General features: G+C 40.5%; 1 protein-coding gene across 1 annotated transcript in view; it reads left to right on the top strand.

The window, feature by feature from the left end:
- Positions 1-1,166: 1,166 nt before the first annotated feature.
- RAD50 (RAD50 double strand break repair protein) overlaps positions 1,167-21,458 on the top strand; it is a 69,857-nt gene continuing 49,565 nt past the window's right edge. The window contains exons 1-5 of the mRNA XM_081135667.1: positions 1,167-1,612; positions 3,652-3,735; positions 5,587-5,738; positions 12,922-13,107; positions 13,440-13,644. Of these exons, the coding sequence (XP_080991793.1) occupies positions 1,484-1,612; positions 3,652-3,735; positions 5,587-5,738; positions 12,922-13,107; positions 13,440-13,644 (756 nt within the window). The 5' untranslated portion in view covers positions 1,167-1,483. The remainder of the gene's footprint in view (positions 1,613-3,651; positions 3,736-5,586; positions 5,739-12,921; positions 13,108-13,439; positions 13,645-21,458) is intronic.

The following is a 21,458-nucleotide window of genomic DNA, read 5'->3' as shown; positions in this document are numbered from 1 at the left end:
ATATCCGGATGACGCTCGAACCAACCAAGCGACCTGGCCAGGGCCACAATATTCTCATTTTTGAGAAAGGTAATTTCTCTTTCCCTTATTTTACTTTAATTTTTTTGGCATATAAAAAGTTGTATATAGTTAATGTGTATACAACATGACGACTCTGGAGGTAAGTCTACTCCACTCAGTGACATTAACATATTCATCACCTCCAAAAGGTTCCTCCCCCACCTTCTTTAATTTTTTTGTAAGAACACTTAACAAGATCTACCTTGTTAGCAAAATTTTAAGTATACAGTATAGTATTGTTAACAGTAAGCACTGTGGTGTACGGTAGATCTCTCATTACTCATCCTGCATAACAGAAACTTTCTTTTTTGGAAAGTGTCTGTTTCTATCTTGTGTCTGTACTTATAGGAGTGGATTTCCTTCGTATTATATTTGCATATTTTACGGTTTTATTATAGCATTTGACTTTTAGTCAACACCTTTCTACTCTTAAAAATTACTGAGGACCCCAAAGGGCTTTAAATTTTTATTTTTATGAAATATGGTTGGCATACAATATTACATTAGTTTCTGGTGTACAACATAGTGATTCGACATTTATATGCCTTAGGACGCGACCGCCACACTAAGTCCAGTCACCCCGTCATCCTGCGATCCTGTCCAGTACCACTGACTGCATCCCCTGTGTTTTGCACTACATCTCCAAAGATCTTTTATGTGATTTATAACTAGAGTTATAAGTACTTACTCAATTAGAAATTAAAGTTGAGACTCTGTTTAAAGCACAAGAATATACAAGTACACATTCCGTTAGTCACCATTGCGATGGCGTCACCACACGTCACGTGATCACTGGAAAACACTGCGTTGGGAACGAATGAGGAGACAAGGCAAATAACGTCTCAGTTGTTTTTTTAATCGTTTTGACGTTAGCGGACACCACGCTTCCCTCCATTCCCGGGGTCACACTTTGAGAACCGTTGTCCGTCACAAGACTTCGTCTCACCTTAGCGTTAGTGCCTCTCGGTGCGGCCCCGACCCGGGCAGGGAGCCGGAATCCGCGGCCACCCGCAGAGCGTCCAACCCTCTAGGTCGGTACTAGTCCGGGAAGCCGGAGGTGCGCGCGCACCGCTGGCCTCCGAGTTCCCAGCGTGCCCCGGGCCTGCGGCATAAATACGTGCAGGATGACGCAGGCCGTAGCGGTTCACGTGACCCGCGGAGCAGCCGAGGCGGGAATCCGTGAGTTGGCGTAGTCCTGGGCACCTTCGGCCTGTGTTTTGTATTTCCCGCGGGCATCCCCTGGCGACCCTCACCCGCTTTAGCCCTCCAGCTGAGAAGAAAGCCGGTGTGGGAGGAAGGGTTGCAGCCAGAGCCTTCGCTCCCACCTGGAGCCTCACGGCCCGCGCTCGCCGCGCTCTGGCCTCACCGCTAAACCTTGCTGAGCTATAGGCCCCTGGTGTTGAGATAAGAAACATTTACAAACATGTCCCGGATCGAAAAGATGAGCATTATGGGCGTGCGGAGCTTTGGAATAGAGGACAAAGATAAGCAAATTATCACTTTCTTCAGTCCCCTCACAATTTTGGTTGGACCCAATGGGGCGGGGAAGACGGTAAGTCCAGAGTAGTCGCCTTCCGTTTACCGGTCGCTGCATCTTAGGAAACTGAAGAAAATACCTGGAGAGTTCAGAACTCTGACTAGGACGAGAGGCGTCCCCCAGGAAGTGCCTGTTCCTCCGGGTGACTTCCCGGCCCCGGGGCGTGGCCAGCGATTTTAGGAGTCGACCAGATCCAGCGTCCTAAGGGTGTCCAGGCCTGTCTGGTGGACAAGCTTTACTTGGGGATCCCACGAGACCCAGAGCTACAGCCTCGGGCGCTCAGAGAGCTCAATCCTACAAGAATCCCTTTTGTCTGTATTGCTGCTTTTAACACTCCTTGCTCCCACGCATAGCAGTCCCTGGTAGTTTTCTCAGTACAGGAACTTCATAAAAAGTTGTAAAATATACGTGAGTTTACAAGTATGTCTACTGTCTAAGCATAATAAATGGGAAATAAATTGCTTAATTTTAGAAGGAAACTGATGCGGTAGAGCTTAGTTAAATTGAAAGATTGCAGGCATACCTCGTTTTATTGCGCGTGGCTTTAGTGCTCTTAACAAGCGCTGCGTGGTTTGTTTTTGGGTGGTGGTGTGTTTTTTTTTTAAACAAGCTTAAGGCAAACCCCGCCATCAAAAAAAAAAATTTTTTTTATGACTCGCGTTATTGCGGTGGTCTGGAACTAAGCCCGCAATATCTCCGACGTGTGCCTGTTTTGTAGGATGCTCTTACCTAGTCAAAAAGTTTGAGCAAAACTTATTTAGTGTAGTTTTTTTAAACTTCTTCTGGGAATAGTTAGAAATTTAGGTTGGGCCTTGAAATGGCAAGCAGTTATGGAAAAACTATAGCCAAAAATCTGGACTGTCCATTAAAAGCAAGCAGGTATCAGTGTAGCAGGGAGAAGAGTAGATGAAGGTTTGTTAAGAGCATAGAGAAAGAGAAGGTTTAGTGTTGAGAGCTGAATGCCTGACTCTTGTCTGCTTTTATGTAAAAATGTTATACTTGTTGAATGCCTATTATGTACCTAACTTTGTATTAAGTGATCTACTGTAAAGGAGACTAGTATAGTGTTTATGAGCACTGGCTACCTGAATACAAATTTGTTGCTTCACCATTTATTAGCTGTGTGACTGTGCAAGAGTGACCTAAATGTTCTGTGCCTTAGTTTCCTCATTTATAAAATGGAGATAAAAAACAGTTTCTACAGCCTAGGATTAATGTGAGAATTAAACGGTTACTGTATGTAAAAGTGGTTAGTACAATATCTGGTACATAGTAAGGTCTATGTAACTGTTAACCATTATTTTTGATGGTGGTGGTTTATACTTTTTTAAAAATTTCATTTTTATCAAGGTATAATTCACACACAAAATTATAAGATACTTAAAGTATACATCCTGGTGATTTGATACCTAATGGTGAAAGGATTCCCCCTACCTAGTTAATTAACAAGTCCATCACCTCACATATTTATCTTTTTTAGTGAAAACATTTAAGTTCAGCAAATTTCAGTCATACAATAGTGTTATTAACTATGGTGACCATGTTTTACATTAGCCATTGTTATTAAATTAGCTTAAATGGTTTCAGTTGGAAATAGAGAATTTTTCCCAAATATTTTATTATACTTTCTTAATTATATAGTTTTTCTGTGAACTTACAGCAGTTATTCTCTAATACTTAATCATATCTATAATGCAGGTTTTATGTCAGATTTCACCTGATTGTATCCTTTATTGTCTCTATGGTAAATTATTTTTTTTTAAATATATCTTTATTGATTTCAGAGAGAGGAAAGGAGAGGGAGAGAGAGAGAGAAACATCAATGATGAGAGAGTCATTGATTGGCTGCCTCCTGCACGCCCCCAACCGGGGATCGAGCCCGCAACCCGGGCATGTGCCCCGACGGGGGATCGAACCCCGATCGCCTGGATCCTAGGTCGATGCTCAATCGCTGCACCATGCCCAGCCGGGCTAAATAATATTTTTATAATGAATATTTTATGATTAACTTCTGTAGTTCTCTTATGACTAAATAATAGAATTTTCTCTTTCAGACCATCATTGAATGCCTAAAATATATTTGTACTGGAGATTTCCCTCCTGGAACCAAAGGAAATACATTTGTTCATGATCCCAAGGTAAAGGTGCTAGTAAAACTTTGTACCTTTAAAATAATTTTTTGTAATTATAAAAGTGATAACAGCTTATTGTAGAAACCTAGTAATGGAAAAGTATAGAGATATGAATGTCACCCACACAGTCTTAGTACCCATTGAAAACCCTTGTTTACGTTTTCATGTATTTTCTCCTTTACATACTGTTTTACACAGCTGAGTTATACTCGAATTTTGTATTCTGAGGTTTATTTCCACTAATATTATAAAGTCCCATGTCACTAAAAAAATTATATTGAGTTCTTAATCTGCAGCCCAGATATCCCTTTTGATTCTTTTTTTTTCTTTTTTAATGTTTTTATTGATTTCAGAGAGGAAGGGGGAGAGAGAGGGAGGGAGGGAGGAAGAAAGAAAGAGAGAGAAAGAGAGAGAAAGAGAGAGAAAGAGAAAGAAACATTAGTGATGAGAGAGAGTCTTTGATCTGCTGCCTCCTGCACGCTCCCTTCTGGGGATCGAGCCTGAAACCTGGACATGTGCCCTGACCAGGAATCGAACCGCAGTCTCCTGGATAATAGGTCGATGCTCAACTGCTGAGCCATGCCGGCCAGGCCCTCCTGATTCTTAAGTGTAGACTTTGCATGTGAGATCTGCTGCTTCCGAGCCTGCTCACTCATACCAGTCTCAATTTGGCTTCTTTATATCCTTAGTTATAGGAATTTTGTTCAGCTGGTCTTCATGTGTTTCTCAATGATGGTTGTTCTAAAACTTATTACTAATTTTAATGTGCTCATGGGAGTAGGTGGGCACAGTGTTTAGCTACTCCATCGTCTTGACTGGAAATTTGTAGAATCTTAACTAATAAATGTAGGAGAAGTAGTCGAACTAGAAAATTACTATTCGAAAGCTAGTGTAGTAATCATTCAAGTAAGAAACATTACTAGATGCTAAAATTTGTGGAGAAAAGCTTGATAAGTGTGAGATATTTATATGATCTTAATATATTTCTCCCCCAATATTTATTAATAGCAAAGTAGAAAAAAATAACTTCATGGTACAGAAGCCTGGCAGATACCATTTTTATCAAGAGATTGATGTTAACATCCCCTAGTAATGAGATAAATTGAAATCATGCTGCATCTGATAAGATGCAATGAAAGGAACAATCGTCACTTCTGTAATATTCCTTCCAAAGATGCATAATCTGATTATAGTCATAAAAAAATATTAAAGTCAAATGTGGGGAGACATTCTATAATTTTCAAAATTATCAGGCATGAAAGTCAAGGAAAATCTGAGGAACTGTTCCAAACTGAAAGAAATGAAAGAGACATGACTATGATGTGTAATTCTGAACAGTGTGTAGTAACAATGTATATTTCTAAACCTGATTTTTTGTTGTAAAAGATATATTGGAACAATTGCCAAAACTTGAATGGAATCTGAGGACTATATGGTAGTTATATATCAATATCAATTTCCTTATTTTTATGATTGAAAATGACCTTGTTTTCTAGGAAATACTGGTGATGGGACAGAGATCAGCAACTAACTCTCAAGTGGTTCCAGGGGAAAATTATGTATACTGTGTTTCTACTTTTCTATTGCCTTGTAATTGTTTTGAAAGTATTTTTTTAAATGCTTTTGGTGCTTAAAAAAACTAAAATTTATTTATTTGAAAAATCACATACCTTAATGATGTCTTAATGATGCTGAATAATGAAGGGGGATATGTAATTTTAATAAATCAATTTAACAGTAAAATTAAGTTTTTTTTGAACTCTCATTTTCAGTAAGATTGTTTATATCTTTTCTTTCAGAACTAATGTTCTAATGCTTATTAAGGTAGCTTTTTTTTTTTCTATTTAACCTTGAAAGGTTGCTCAAGAAACAGATGTTAGAGCCCAGATTCGTCTGCAGTTCCGTGATGTGAATGGAGAACTTATAGCTGTGCAGAGATCTATGGTGTGTACTCAGAAAAGCAAAAAGACAGAATTTAAAACCCTGGAAGGAGTCATTACTAGAACAAAGTAGGTGTTTATTTTATATTTGATTATCTGTTCATTTTCTGTCTTTTTGTTTTTTGTGGTTTTTCCTATTTAAGCTTATTTTAGGGGAGCGTTTAATATTTTTAACAGACTTTATTTATTTAATTTGGTACAAGTTTTTATTTTTTTATTATTATTATTTTTTTAATATATCTTCATTGTTGAGAGTATTACAGGTGTCCCATTTTTTCCCCCCAATTGACCCCCTCCACTTCTCTCCCACCCCCTCCCCAGGCCTTCACCCTGTTACTTTTTATTTATTTATTTATTTATTAAATATATCTTTATTGATTTCAGAGAGAGGAAAGGAGAGGGAGAGAGAGAGACAGAAACATCAATGATGAGAGAGTCATTGACTGAGCCCACGACCTGGGCATGTGCCCTGACCGGGATTGAACCCCGATCGCCTGGATCCTAGGTCAACGCTCAACCGCTGAGCCACGCCCGGCTGGGCCTTCACCCTGTTATTAACTGTGTCCATGGGTTATGCATATATGCATATAACTTGTTTGGTTAATCTCTTCCCACCGTCCACCCCCTTCCCTCTTCTCTCTGAAATATGATCGTCTGTTGCATGCGTCAATGTCTCTGGATCTATTTAGTTTGTCAGATTCTTTTGTTCATTAGCTTCTTCTTAAAGAAGACCCTTCAACTTTTCCTGTAGTGCTGGTCTGGTGGTGATGAACTCCTTTAGCTTTTTCTTATCAGTGAAGCTCTATATTTGACCTTCAATTCTAAATGATAGTTTTGCTGGGTAGAGCAATCTTGGTTGTAGTTCCATGTTTTGCACCACTTTGAATGTTTCTTGCCATTCCCTTCTGGCCTGCAAAGTTTCTGTTGAGGAATCAGCTGACAGTCATATGGGTGCTCCCTTGTAGGTAACTAATTGCTTTTCTCTTACTGCTTTTAAGATTCTCTGTCTTTAACCTTTGGCATTTTAATTATAATGTGTCTTGCTGTCGGCCTCATTGGGTTCCTCTTGTTTGGGACCCTTTGTGCTTCCTGGACTTGTAAGTCTGTTTCTTTCCCAAGTAGGGGAAGTTTTCCTATTTCTGGAATCTTTTTTCTTTTTGCTCTTCTGGTTGGGTGTTTTTTGTTTCCTCATGTTCCAAATGGCTGACTTTATTCTCAGCGTCCTCTACTCTACTGTTGATTCCCTGTAAATTATTCTTCATTTCAGTTCGTATAGCCTTCATTTCAAATTGGTCCTTTATTATGTCATCGATTTTCTCCATTATTTTCGTCATACTCTTACTAATATCCTTGAGCATCCTTATAACCATTATTCTGAACTCTGTTAGCTTGCGTGGATCTATTTCATTTAGTTCCTTCTCTAGAGATTTCTTCTCTTCTTTCCTTTGTGACATGTTTCTTTGCCTCTGCATTTTGGCTGCTTCCAGGTGTTTGTTTCTGTGTATTAGGTAGAGCTGCCGTGTCTCCTGGAATATGTAGAGTGGCTTTGTGTAGTAGGTGTCCTATAGGGTCCAGTGGCTCAACCTCCCCAGCGACCTGAGCTGGGCCTTCTGGGTGCTCCCTTGTGTGGGCCGTCTGCACTGTCCTGTTGTAGTAGAGCCTTGGTTGCTGTTGGTGTCACTGGGAGGAACTAACCCCCACACCAATCAGCTGTGAGGACCAGCTGCAACTATGGTCAGAGAGCTGGTGTGCTGGAGACACCCCTGTGAAGCAGGATTTCCTTCAGTGGAGCTTTGGTATTCACCAAGTGTCACTTGAGCGTGTCACTCGTGGATGTGGTAGGGTTGTAATCCAGTGTGGTTGAGTCTGACCACCAGGTGCACTGTCTCTGGGGCCTCCTGGGAGGTGCAAAGTCAGCCTGTGCCAGTGCCTTGCCCAGGGCCACCCAGCATGAGTTACACAGCAAACCGAAGTTGGCTGCTATTTGTGCTGGACTTGGAGGTGTCCAGGAGAGGCCAAGCCATGAACCAATACAGGCTGCCACTAGTGCCAGGCCTGGGGCCACTTATCAAGCTGTATGGGGCCCGCTGCTGCTTGTTTGAGAGATTTTAGGAAAGTCCTAAGCGTGAGGCTCGAGAGGCCGCTTGCACAGTAAAGCCACCGGAAATGGCCCGGATGAGCTTGCAGGTGGGGAGGGGTGGGGCCTCCGGGAATCACCGGGGCGGGACCAAAGGTGTGAGTCAGGTGCTGGCAATTTAGATATGGCGCCTGCTTGCCTGCTGGGTGTGTTTGGTGAGGGCTTGCCGAAGGAGCAACGGCCTCTGCCAGCCCTTCTGCCTGGGAGAAAGCTGCCCCTGCACCTCTCGCCCGGATTTCAGGCAGGTTAGTTCCTCCCCAAGTGTCCCAGGTCCTTTCAAGCTGCTGCCCGGTGCTTGGCTCAGAGGGAGCGCGTCTGAGTGAGTCCATGTGCGGGGCCCTTTAAGAGGAGCTGCTGGGGCTCCCGCAGCCTCTGAGACCCTCAGCGATAGTCCCCACTGGTTTCACAGCCCGGAGTTGTGGGGATGTCTCTTCCCGGCCCTGGTGCCCTTGGCTGGGGGCCTGCTGTGGGGCTGGGACCCCTCCCTCCTACAGGAAACCGCCGGCCGCCACCAAGATTCCCTCCCGGGCTTAACTAGCGGCACCGGGTGTGGGCCTGTGGTCGCGTCTTTGTTTCTGCCCCGATCCGCCGCATCTTCGCCCCTTCTACCGGTCTCGGTGCTGCTTCAGTTCCCTGGTTGTAGGGCTTCTGTTCAGCCAGATTTCAGGAGGCTCTGAGTAATGGTGGTTCTGTATTTTAGTTGTAATTTTGATGTGGTTGCGGAGGCGGCGGGTGCAGCTGTTACCTCGCCACCATCTTGTTTCTCCTCCTGTGACATGTTTCTTTGCCTCCACATTTTGGCTGCTTCCAGGTGTTTGTTTCTATGTATTAGGTAGAGCTGCTAAGTCTTCTGGAATTTGTAGAGTGGCTTTGTGTAGTAGCTGTCCTGTAGGGTCCAGTGGCTCAGCCTCCCCAGTCACCTGAGCTGGGCCTTCTAGGTGCTCCCCCGTGTGGGCTGTGTGCACTGTCCTGTTGTAGTTGACCCTTGGTTGCTGTTGGCGTCACTGGGAGGAATTAACCCCCGGGCCAGTCAGCTGTGAGGACCAGCTGCAACTACAGCCAGAGAGCTGCTGTGCTGGAGACACCCCTGTGGAGCAGGATTTACTTCAGTGGAGCTTTGGTGTTCACCAAGTGTGCCCCTTGAGTGTGTCACTCGTGGATGTGGTAGGGTTGTCATCCAGCGTGGTCGAGTCTGACCACCAGGTGCACTGTCTCTGGGGCCTCTGGGGAGGTGCAGAGTCAGCCTCTGCCAGTGCCTTGCCCAGGGGCACCCAGCGTGAGCTACACAGCAAACCGTAGTTGGCTGCCACTTGTGCTGGGCTTGGCGTTGTCCAGGAGAGGCCCAGCTATGAGCCAATGCAGGCTGCCGCTAGTGTCAGGCCTGGGGCCACTTATCAAGCCGTATGGGGCCCACTGCTGCTTGTTTGAGAGATTTTAGGAAAGTTCTAAGCATGAGGCTTGAGATGCCACTTGCACAGAAAAGCCCCTGGAAATGGCCCGGATGAGCTGCAGGTGGGGAGGGGCGGGGCCTCTGGGAATCACCCGGGGGTGGTGCCGAAGGTGTGAGTCAGGTGCTGGCGATTCAAATATGGCGCCTGCCTGCAGTCTCTGTGCAGGGAGGATTCACCAAAGATGCAACGGCCTCTGCCAGCCCTTCTGCCTGGGAGAAAGCTGCCCCTCCACGTCTCTCCCCATTTTCAGTCAGGTTAGTTCCTCCCTAACTGTCCCAGGTTCCTTTTAAGCTGCTGCCCGGCGCTGGGCTCAGAGGGAGCGTCTGAGTGAGTCCGTGTGTGGGCCCTTTAAGAGGAGCTGCTGGGCCTCCCTCAGTCTCCGCGACCCTCAGCGACAGTCCCCGCTGGTTTCACAGCCCGGAGTTGTGGGGACGTCTCTTCCTGGGCCTGGAGCCCTGGGCTGGGACCCCTCGCTCCTATGGAAATCGCCGCCACCGAGATTCCCTCCTGGGTTTAAACCGAAGCACCGGGTGTGGGCCCTCGGCGGGTGTCCAATTCAGCCTCGATCCACCCGCGTCTCTGCCCCTTCTACCGGTCTCAGTGCTTTTTCAGTTCCCTGGTTGTAGGGCTTCTGTTCATCCAGGTTTCAGGAGGCTCTGAGTGATGGTAGTTCTGTGTTTTAGTTGTAATTTTGATGTGGTTGTGGGAGTTGGCGGGTGCATCCGTTACCTATGCTGTCATCTTCTCTCCAAACTATTTTTTAGAGCAATTTTAGCTTCTCAGCAAAGTTGCGCAGAAAATAGAGTGCCTGTATATTCTCTGTCCCTACACATGCACAGCCTCACCCATTGTCACCATTTCATTTTTTATTTGATTACAATTTACCAGTTAAACAGAATGATCCCATTAAAGGTTTTGTGATAATGCTCCATTCTTTTGAGTAATTTATGAACAGTTGCTGAATTAAAGATGAATAATCGGTCAAATAGAGATTGAATGAAAAAATGCTAGTATCGTGTAAGGATGGGTGAAATGAGAAGTAGACAAGTAGGAAAGAGGAATAGTTTGTCCATTTCAACTGTTAACATTCTGTTAGAACAGTTGTCATCTTGTAGTGAGTATAGATTTTGGAATTAGGCCACACTGGATTTAAGGCTTTATCTTTGTTGAGCAAATTACTTAACTGTATATTGTCTTACCCTTCCTTTCATTTATTTTTTTATTTATTTGTTAAACTAATTAAATAATCCCTTTATTTAACCAGTAACGGGTAGCATCTTTTATGTGCTAGAGGCACTGTACTAGCCACTAGCTTCCCAGGCAGGTTCTTTTCATTGGCTTTTAAGCAACTCAGGTCTCTGACATACCTTCGATTTCATTCCACTCCAGTTACTGTTTCCTTCTCCCCTTTTACAGCCAATCGTCTCAGAAAAATTATTCACATTCACTGTTTCCATTTCTTCACTTTTTCCTCATGCCTTCTCTGGTTCCTCCCTCTACTCAAACAGCTCCAGCTAAGGTCACTAATAACTTCTGTGTTAAATGCTATTGTTATACCAAAATAGACCTCATATGGAGTGAGCCTTTTTTTTTTCATTTGTAAAATAGGGATTCATTATCACTGTATACATGTTAAGAAAGATGTAAGGGTTGAGTTAATGCATATAAAATGCTTAATATGTATTAAGAGTTCATGTATTAGTTTTCTATGAACATGCTGTAACCACAAACTTAGTATCTTAAAGCAACACACTATTTTACAGTTCTGTAATTTAGAAGTTTGAATTGGGTCTCACTGACCTAAAATCAAGGTGTTGGTAGGGCTATGTTTCTTTTTGGAGGCTCTAAGGAACAATCTATTCCTTGCTCTTTCCACCTTTTAGAGGCTACCCACATTCTTTAGCTCATGGCCCTCTTCCTCCATATTCAAAGCCAGCAACAGTGGACAGAGTTCTTATCCCATCACTCTAACTTCCTCTTCTGCCTCCCTCTCCCAAATTTAAGGACTCTTTTCATTACCCTGGCCCCACCCACATAATCCAGAATAATCTATTCTAAAGTCAGATGATGGGCAACCTTAATTTCACTTGTAATCTTAATTCCCTTTGCCATGTAACCTAACACATTCACAAACTCCAGGGATTAGAATATAGATACTTTTGGACAGCCATTGTTCCGTGTACTACACAGTAAAGACTAGATGTTAGTAGATGTTAATCACTTCTTATTTGAACATATTTTTAGACTTCCATGACATGTCACAACACTATTCCCTCTTTCTTTCCCTTACAGCCACACCCTACCCAGCCAATAAAGGTGGGAGCTCTACAGACTCAGTCTTAGGTCCTCTTTGTTCTCTATATTCTCTTCTTAGATAATCTCCTTCATATGTATTGTTCAAATTACTGTGTATTCATAGGTGACTCACAGATTTATGTCTCCAGGCCAGACCTCTTGTTTATAGACTTAACCACCTCTCTCATTTTCTACCAGTTGTTTCAAAAACACCTCAGATTCAACTATATCAAATTCATGATCCTTTCCCCTGACTTCCCTTAAAAAACCTCCCACAACCTAGTCCTCTTGCAATTCTCCTTCTCTAAGTGAATGACACCACTACCCATCTAGTTATATAAGCCAAGAACCTAAGTCTGTCTTGACATCTTCTTTGCCCTTCATATTCAGTCCATTACCAAGTCTTGTGGATTTAACCTAAATGTCTTTTGAGTCTTTCCATATCTGTGATGACCATTCCAGTTTGAGCTACCATCATCTTTTCCTGGTCTAATGTGACAACCTCCTGGTCTCTCTGTGTCCATTCCATCCTCCTGCAAAACATTCTCAGTTCATTCAGTGTAACATTTTAAACATATATATTGGAATATATAACTGACAGGAAAGACAGACACTGCCTTTGCCTACCTAATCTAGTTGTTAACACTAGCTCTAATTGAACAGAAGATGTGAAAGAAAATGGTAGATTTGTCCTTCTGCTGAAAGCTACTGAGAGATCTCTTGGAATCCAGGAGCAAGGATACTCCTGGTTCTGGGTATACTGATGTAGGGAACTCATTTTAAAAACCTCGAGGCAGTTCTCTCTATTGGATTGCTTTGTCAGTGTGACCCTAGAGCTTGAAGTCTTCTGATTAAGAATCCTCCCTGGATTTGCTTAGATGGGTACTACTAAGGTTTGTTTGCTTTTACTCTCCTTTTACCTATTACTGACCAACCCCTCATCTAAATTACACAGTCTTTAGATGTTTTTGTTTAAGGCACCTTTGCTGGTCTGTGGATTATTATCATGTTTTGTTTTATTCTTTTAAGTCTCTTTATTTTCCTTAGTTTTAAATTATAAGGATGGGAGATAGTTTATTTTTTTCTATGTATTGTCTATAAATATTTTAAATGATTATATTTAAAAGCCCAAATATGTGAAAACAAAATTCTTGCATCTTTTTCTGTACCACACAGTTTTATGTACTTTTTTTCTCAGTGAACTACTGATTATTTCAGAATACATTTTAGTATGAGGAAGCTATTGTAGGGGGATGAATGAGTGGACTTTTTTTTTTTTTACAAGTACAGAATAAAGGATTGATTAAGCAATAGAATAGGTACAACTGGATGTAATTTTACATAAATTCTTAATTTTCATTTTCTATAGGCATGGTGAAAAAGTCAGTCTCAGCTCTAAATGTGCAGAAATTGACCGAGAGATGATAAGTTCTCTTGGGGTTTCCAAGTCTGTCCTAAATAATGTCATTTTCTGTCATCAAGAAGATTCTAATTGGCCTTTAAGTGAAGGAAAGGCTTTGAAGCAAAAATTTGATGAGATTTTTTCAGCAACAAGGTTTGTAACATTTAATTAGACTCTGTAGCCCATTAAATTATTGAGCCATGGTTGTAATTTGGGTGTTTCTTTTTTTAAAGATAAAGTTTTAAAAGCAAAAATTCATTAATTATTACTTCTCACTCGGTAGCAACCAGTGGTCATACTTCCTTTCAATTTTCTTTATGGGCATGTTTATTTACTACCTAGTTGACAGTGTATATGTAACTTTTTCACTTACCATTATGTCATAAGCATTTTCTAAGTTATTAATGACTGCATAATATTTCATTGTATGAATATACTATCATTTACTTCGCCAGAAATTTTATTTTTATTTAATATCTTCAAAGGTACATTAAAGCCTTGGAAACACTTCGGCAGGTACGCCAAACACAAGGTCAGAAAGTAAAAGAATGTCAAACAGAACTAAAATATCTGAAGCAAAATAAGGAAAAAGCTTGTGAGATCCGCAATCAGATTACTAGTAAGGAAGCCCAGTTAACAGCTTCAAAGGAAATTGTCAAATCCTATGATAATGAACTTGATCCACTGAAGGTAATTTGATTTCTTGCATGCTGAGAAAGTCACCTTTTACCATGGTAGCACTCACCCCTAAAGCATTTTATTTTTTTATTAATTTGAATGATACATAGATTTCATGAAAACATTATCAGACTATAGAATGTATGGTATAATGTCTTGGGTCTGTGTTAGATGGTTAGTTTTAAAATTGCCCAAACACCTTGGTTTTGAGAGTAAGGAAATTTATATCATCATACTAAGTTAGTAGTGTAGATCCCTAGTTGTTAATTATCAGTGTAATGGCCCAACTGTATAGTTCTGTATTCTTCAGGGTAATTTTTTTTAATTGACCAATCTTTCGAGGGAATTTTTATAATTTGTGGGATGTTCTTGACATTGCACACATTTTGGAATTGATACATAGCATGTTGGTATGCTGTCATAAGTCACATAATGATTTTTTGGTCAACAACGGACCATGTATATGACGGTAGTCCCATAAGATTATAATGGAGCTGAAAAATTCCTATTGACTAGTTACTTTGTAGCCATCCTAATGTCACAACACAGTGCAGTACTCATGGGTTTGTGGTGATACTAAAAGTATAGCACATACAGTTATGTGCAACACATAATACTTGATAATGGTAATAACTATTTTACTGTTTTATGTATTTACTACACTGTACTTTTTATCATTATTTTAGAGTGTACTCTTTTTACTTATAAAAATTTTTTCCTGTAAAACAGTATGTCTCATTACACTGGCAGTAGCTTCATACATCTGTTTTTTACTGTGTCTCTCGTGCTTGATTTAATATCATGTTATTTTGTTCAGCGTGGCCTCTACATGTACATAATTCACTGCTAATGTTGCCATTAAGAGGCCACATTGAGGGATTGACCTGGAAATGAAATTAAAAGTGGTTAAGAACTACAAAGGTGGAAAATCAGTGATAGTCATTGCTCTTCAGTCAGACATGCCCCATTCCACCATAGCTACTATATATATAGATAGATAGATAGATAGATAGATAGATAGATAGATAGATAGATAGATAGATAGATTGATTTCAGAGACAGGAAGGGAGAGGGGGAAAGAGAGAGAGAAACATCAATGATGAGAGTCACTGATTGGCTGCCTCCTGCATGGCCCCCACTGGGGATCAAGTTCACAACCAGGGCATGTGCCCTGACTGGGAATCGAACCACAATCTCCTGAATCATAGGTTGATGCTTAACTGCTGAGCCACGTTAGCCGGGCCACCATAGCTACAATCGTAAAGAACAAGAGCAAAGTGATGAAAACTATTAAAGGATCTGCTTCATTGAAGGCAACGAGACTAACAAAAATTTAAAAAGGGGATAGGTGCCTCGTTAGTGCAGTAGGTAGTGCGTCAGTCTCATAAAAAGGGGCCTACCTCAGACATGACCTGAATTGAAGACCAGACACAGAAGTGTATCCCTCTCAGAACCAAGATGATCACAGCCAAAGCAAAAAGATTGTGATGTTGAAAGAAAAGGCTGGACCCTACTCTGATGTTGAATTTACTGCTAGCTGTGGGTAGTTTAAACTATAGGGGTACCTCAGTTTTCAAATGTAATCCATTCAGGAAGACCATTTGAGTTCTGAAACGTTTGAAAACCAAGGGATAACAGCTGACAGCTAGGCCTCAGGATCTTGCACTCAGCAGAAGCTATGTGGCATGTTCAACTTCTGAGGCATGTTCGAAAACCGAAGCATTTCCTTCCGGGTTTACAACCTTCGTAAACAGAAATGTTTGTCAGCAGAGATTCGAAAACTGAGGTGCCACTGTATTCAAAAATAGTTATTCACTCCATAATGTGAAAGTGAGTGGTGAGTCTGCAAGTGCTGATGTGAAAGCAGTTGAAGAATTTTTGGAAATTTTAGAGACGTTGATTGTGGAGGAAAATTACTTGCCAGTGCAAATATTCAGTATGGATGAAGCCTTCCTATTCTGGAAATCGATGCCTGAAAGGACTTTTATCCATAAGGAGACCAAGTCAATGCCAGGTCTCAAGGCTTTTAAGGACATAATAATAGTCTTATTTGGGTCCAGTGTTGCAGGCAGCAGATTGAAACCCTTTGTGATCTGACACAGTGAGAACCCCAGGGTCTACAAGCATATCAGTAAGCACAAACTGCCAGTATATTACAGGAGTTCGAAGAAGTCCTAGAGGACCCAAAATGCCCTCCTGAATTGCTGAGCCCACAAAATTGAGAAGTAGTGTTTGGAGAATAACATAGACCTATCACGATTTTGCTTATTGCTGATAGTGCTCTCAGACATCCTCCTCTTGGTGATCTTCATCACAATATCAAAGTGGTGGTTTTCCCTCCAAACACCACCTGTATGATCTAACCAATGGATCAAGGAGTTATAGCAGCTTTAAGGCCTTTCTCCCTGAGGAGGACCTTTGCCCAGGCTACTGCTGCAACTAAGGAGGACACTGATGAAATTCTGAAAGAATTACATTTGTTGACTGCATCAAGGCTTGAGCTTGGGGTGATGTCACCAAGGAGGAGTGTATGAATCGGATCTGGAAGAAGACATTTAAAGGATTCATCCATGACTTCTAAGAAGTTGCCAGGATAAGAAGGTTACAAAATCAACAAGGCCATGGTTGAGATAGCTCACAACTTTAACCTGGATGCAGATAAGGACAATATAGAGGAGCTCTTAGAAGTGGTTCCTGAGGAATTGACTAATGAGTTGTTAGAACTGTAACAGGAACACATAGCAGAAGAAGCACTAGAAAAGAAAACTGCAGGAGAAGAAAAAGAAACCCCAAGAAAATTCATAGTGAAGGCTTTAGCAGAAGCTTTTGCAGCTCTCAACTGGTTCCTTAAAAAGTGTAATAACATGGATCCTAACACTGAAAGGTTTTCATTAGTAGAGAGAAATGTTCATGGTGCATTATCTGTTTACAAGCAAATCTATGATGAGAAAAAGAAAGGAACCAAGCAAACCACCAGGGACATATTTCTGAAAAGATTTACACCTACTTAAGATCCTCAGGCAGGTCCTTTAGGAGGTTTTCCAGAAGAAGGCATTGCTACCATAGGTGATGACAGCTCCACACATGTTATTGCCCCTAAAGACCTTCCAGTAGGATGAGATGTGGAGGTGGAAGACAGTGATACTAACCGAGGCTGATGTGTGTGTTTGTGTCTTAGGTTTTAACCAAAAAAGGTTTAAAAAGTTAAAAATGTTAAAAGTAGAAAAATATATGGAATAAGGGTATAAAGAAAGAAAAATTTTGTACAATTGTACAATATGTATTCTAAGCTAAGTGTTATTACAGAAGAGTTTTAAAAAATTTACAAAGTAAAAAAGTTACAGTAAATTAAGGTTAACTTGAAGAAAGAAAAATGCTTTTTATTTAATATAGCCTAAGTGTACATTGTTTATGAAGTTTACATTAATTTATGAAGTGTATAGTAATGTTGAAGGCCTTCACATTTACTCACCACTCATTCATTCACCCAGAGCAACTTCCAGTCCAGCAAGCTCCATTCATGGAGGTGGGTATATGTAGACCTATGCAATTAAAACCTGTGTTGTTTAAGACTCAACTATACTGTACCTTTTCTGTGTTTAGATACACAGATACCATTGTGTTACTATTGCCTTCAATATTCAGTATAGTAACATGCTGCACAGATTTGTAGCCTAGGAGCAATAGGCTATACCTTAGAGCCTAGGTATGTAGCAGGATATGCCACTCTGATACTTGCATAGTGACAAAAATCACTTAATGCATTTCTCAGAACATATCCCCTTTGTTAAGTGATGCATAATTGTATTTTCAGTGAGTATAGCTTTCTAAACTCTTTGGCTTATAAAAACACCTTAAGGAAATCCCATTTATTCATTTCATAAGCATTTAGCTGTTTCCTGTGTGCAAGGGCATACTATGCTTGGGGCTACAGGTATAATGAGGACTTTCCCTTGAGGTATTCCTAGTCTAAATAGGTAAGAACATTCTTGAAAATAGCCATTTTCTAAGTTTCAGATAGTAGTTTTTGAAAAGCCATTTAAAAATTACTGATTTGGTTTTTAAAAACTCACCTATGAATACTGTTATAAATCTTTGAATTGTAAACTAGAAAACTTTGGTTTTGTTTCTCTCTCAATACCCATGAATATTAATGCATTCTTTAGTAAATATTTGTTGTTTTGTGCATAGCACTATGCCAGGTGCTCTTGGGGATGAGGAAGGTAAAGACTTGGACCTTGCTTTTTAAAGAACTTAAAACCTAGTTGGAGAAACAGGGAAACTCTTTTAAAAGATTGATTACAAAGAAGTAAAGTAAAGAGCTATATGAATGATATAGTTTGGAACACACATTCTCTAGGAGCTAAAAGACAGTGCCTGCAGCATAAGTGAGAAAAAACAGGTAAATTGTTCTTCATCAAAATGAAAAACTTCTGTTCTGCAAAATATACCATCAAGAAAGCAAAAAGACAACCCACAAAATGGGAGAAAATATTGGCAAGCCATGTATCTGATAAGGGACTTGTATCTGGAACATAAAAATAACACTTATAACTCAGTAATAAAAAATGAATAACAATTTGAAAACAGATAAGGAATCTGGGTAGTTCTCCAAAGTAGATATATGTGTGTCCAATGAACATATGAAAAGATGCTTGACAACAATATTCATCAGGAAATGCAAATCAAAATCACAATGAGATGCCACTTCACACCCACTGAAATGAGTATAAATCAGAAAAACAAATAAATGTTGGTGAGGATGTGGAGAAATTGGAACCTTCATACATGCTGGTGGGAATGTAAAATGGTATAGCCACTTTGGAAAATAGTTCAAGTTCCTCAAAATGTTGAACATAGAGTTACCATATGACCCAGCAATTTTACTCTGAAGTATCCTAAACCCAAAAGAAATTAAAACATACATCTGCACAAAAACTTGTATAAGAATGTTCATAGCACCCAAAAATCTTCATTTTTTCTTTAAAAGTAATATATGCTCACAATGAAAAAAATTACAGAGAATATTAATTTAAAGTAAGAGATGTTTTTCCTACTCCTTGTCTTTGACCTCCCAGATGCATCCAACCAACAGCTTTTTTTTCCCCCATATATATATAATACATAGGTACATATAGTCACATGTATATATGTATATATTCACACATACAAGCTTATCAAAACAGGATTGTGTGAGGAAGAGCCTGGGTTAAGTAAATCAGTAAAAGGAGTGAGAGAAGAATTGCAGTCAGATTATGAAGCGCTAATGGGTTTAGAATGACAAAAGAATGACAGTATGCTATATTTTAGGATGAGTTGTTTGTTTTTAAATATGTTTTTATTGACTTCAGAAAGAGGAAAGGAGAGGGGGAGAGAGAGAGAAACATCAGTGATGAGTCATTGATCAGCTGCCTCCTGCATGCCCCCTGCTGGGGATCGAGCCGGAAACCCAGGCATGTGCCCTGACTGGGAATCGAACCATGACCTCCTGGATCATAGGTCAATGCTCAACCGCTGAGCCATGCCGGCTGGGCTGGATGAGTTGTCCTGATAACTGTGTGTAGGTACTGCAGTAATTACCAACATATTGGAACCCATTTTATTTTCTTTAGGAGCATCCTGGTTGGAAAGATGACAAGCACACATAAGTCAGAAAAAGATAAGAGCTGTAAGCTCTGAGGTAACCAGAAAGGATTTTATGGGACTGAATTTGGGGTATGATTTTTTAAACCATAAATGAGTAGGTAACTAGAGACATAGGGACAGTAAAATGCAAGCTGCCTTTCAACACTATCAAGGAAATTCATAGAGCTGAAGTATAGCATTTGTATAGGAAATATGTCAAGATAGGACTGTGATGACACCTGATATTTATTGAGTGGTGCCAGGATTCTAAGGCTGTAGTAAACATTGAGGTGTTTGTAAATTTCTTTGTTTAATTTGATTAGTTCTCCAAGGGTTTAATCTTATTCTCTGTATCCTCAGAGCGTAGTCTAGTGCCTGTGGGCACATAGCAGGTGGGTCAGTAGATATTTATTAAGTGGATAATTTCCAAAGTCTTTTTTTTAGCTCTGATATATGAGAATTCTTCCCATCATAGAACTCAACATAAACTTTGGTCAAATCATCTTCCCAGCAGCCATCCAGGGATAGCTTTATTTCACTACTGCACTATAATTCATGCTTTGCCATTTTTACAGATTCCCTCCATCTTTAGGAACTCTCTCATGAACTACTTTATTCCTGTCCCACCCCATCTTATCCTGACCTCGACCCATTTAGCCCTGTTTTCCTTTCTTGCCATCAGTGGAAACTGCTTGAGAAATGTGTTTTCAGGTTCAAAAACACCTTCTGGCCCTCTTATTTTTCCACACACAAGTTCATAGTCATTATAGACCTAATAACCCAACTGCCCCATTCATTTATCTCATTTCACACTAATGCCTAAGCGTTAAACACTCAGCTGCATTTTTTTGGTTGTTTACAAATTTGTCTTAGCTCCGTTTATTAGATTGTGTGCTCTGGGGATAGAGCCACAATACAAGTCAAAAAAGGAATCCACAGGATCTGGTGACGGCCTACATCTAAAAAAATGAAGTAGCTAGGGATGTCAGAAAAGATTCAGGCCCAGATAATGTTAATGCCACCAAGAAGCTCTGAAAACACTGGTAGAGAGAAGCCAAGAAGTTTTTGAGAAGTACCACAGCTGAGGTGTTAATACAGGCATACCTTGGAGATAGTGCAGGTTTGGTTCCAGACCACCAAAGTGAGTTGTAATTTATTTGCTGGTGGAGAGACTTTCCTTCAATTTGTAAAAAATGCAACTTCTGCAAAGGCAATAAAACAAGGTATACCTGTAGTCAGTATTTTGAGTGTTCAATCCATTTCTCTTTGTTACTGTTCGAAAGGTATTTTCTGAACACAGAATTTTTTTCACAAGTGATGTGAATTATCCTGTTCATTGAGGGTCAACTGTATGTCAGTCACTGATCAAAGTGCTTTAAAATGTATTATGTAAACTACACATTAACCCTATGAGGTGTTTTTTTTAATATATATTTTTATTGATTTGTGGGAGAGGGGGAGAGAGATAGAAACATTAGTGATGAGAGAGTCATTGATCAGCTGCCTCCTGCATGCCCCTGACTGGGGATCAAGCCTGCAACCTGGGCATGTGCCCTGACCAGGAATTGAACCGCAATCTCCTGGATCCTAGGTCGATGCTCAACCACTGAGCACCACCTCGGCAGATAACCCTATGAGGTTTTTAGGTAAGAAAACTGAGGCACAGATGTTCACATTGGAAGTAAGGGGTAAAAGCCAGGATTTGAGTCCAGACCTCTCTGATTCCTAAGCCCATACTTTAAGAAGTCAGATTTATTGAAGTATAATTTACATGTAGTAAAATCAACCCTTTTAAAAGTGTGTAGCTCAGTGAGTTTGGGCAAATGCATATAGTAGCATAGCCACCACTCCAGTCAAGATACAGAGCATTTCCATCACCTCAAAAAGTTCTTTCAAGTCTTTTTGTAGTCAGTCTCCTCCCTCCACTCCTAGCCCTTGGTAACCACTAATTTGTTTTCTGTCATAGCTTTGTCTTTTCCAGAATGTCACATAAATGGAATCATATCTTGTGTAGTCTTTTGTACCTGGCTTCTTAGCATGTTGCTTTTTAAGTAATCTCTGTTGTACATATGGGTAGTTATTCCTTTTATTGCTGAGGATATTCCACTGTGTGGCTATATTACAGTATGTCCATCTGTTTCCTGATTGATGGACATTAGGTTGTTTCCAGCTTTTACCTATTACAATTAAATTGCTATCAA

This window comes from Miniopterus schreibersii, assembly GCF_964146895.1.
Source record: "Miniopterus schreibersii genome assembly, chromosome: 4".
Taxonomy (NCBI): Eukaryota; Metazoa; Chordata; class Mammalia; order Chiroptera; family Miniopteridae; genus Miniopterus; species Miniopterus schreibersii.
This window is presented reverse-complemented; position numbering and strand designations above follow the sequence as displayed.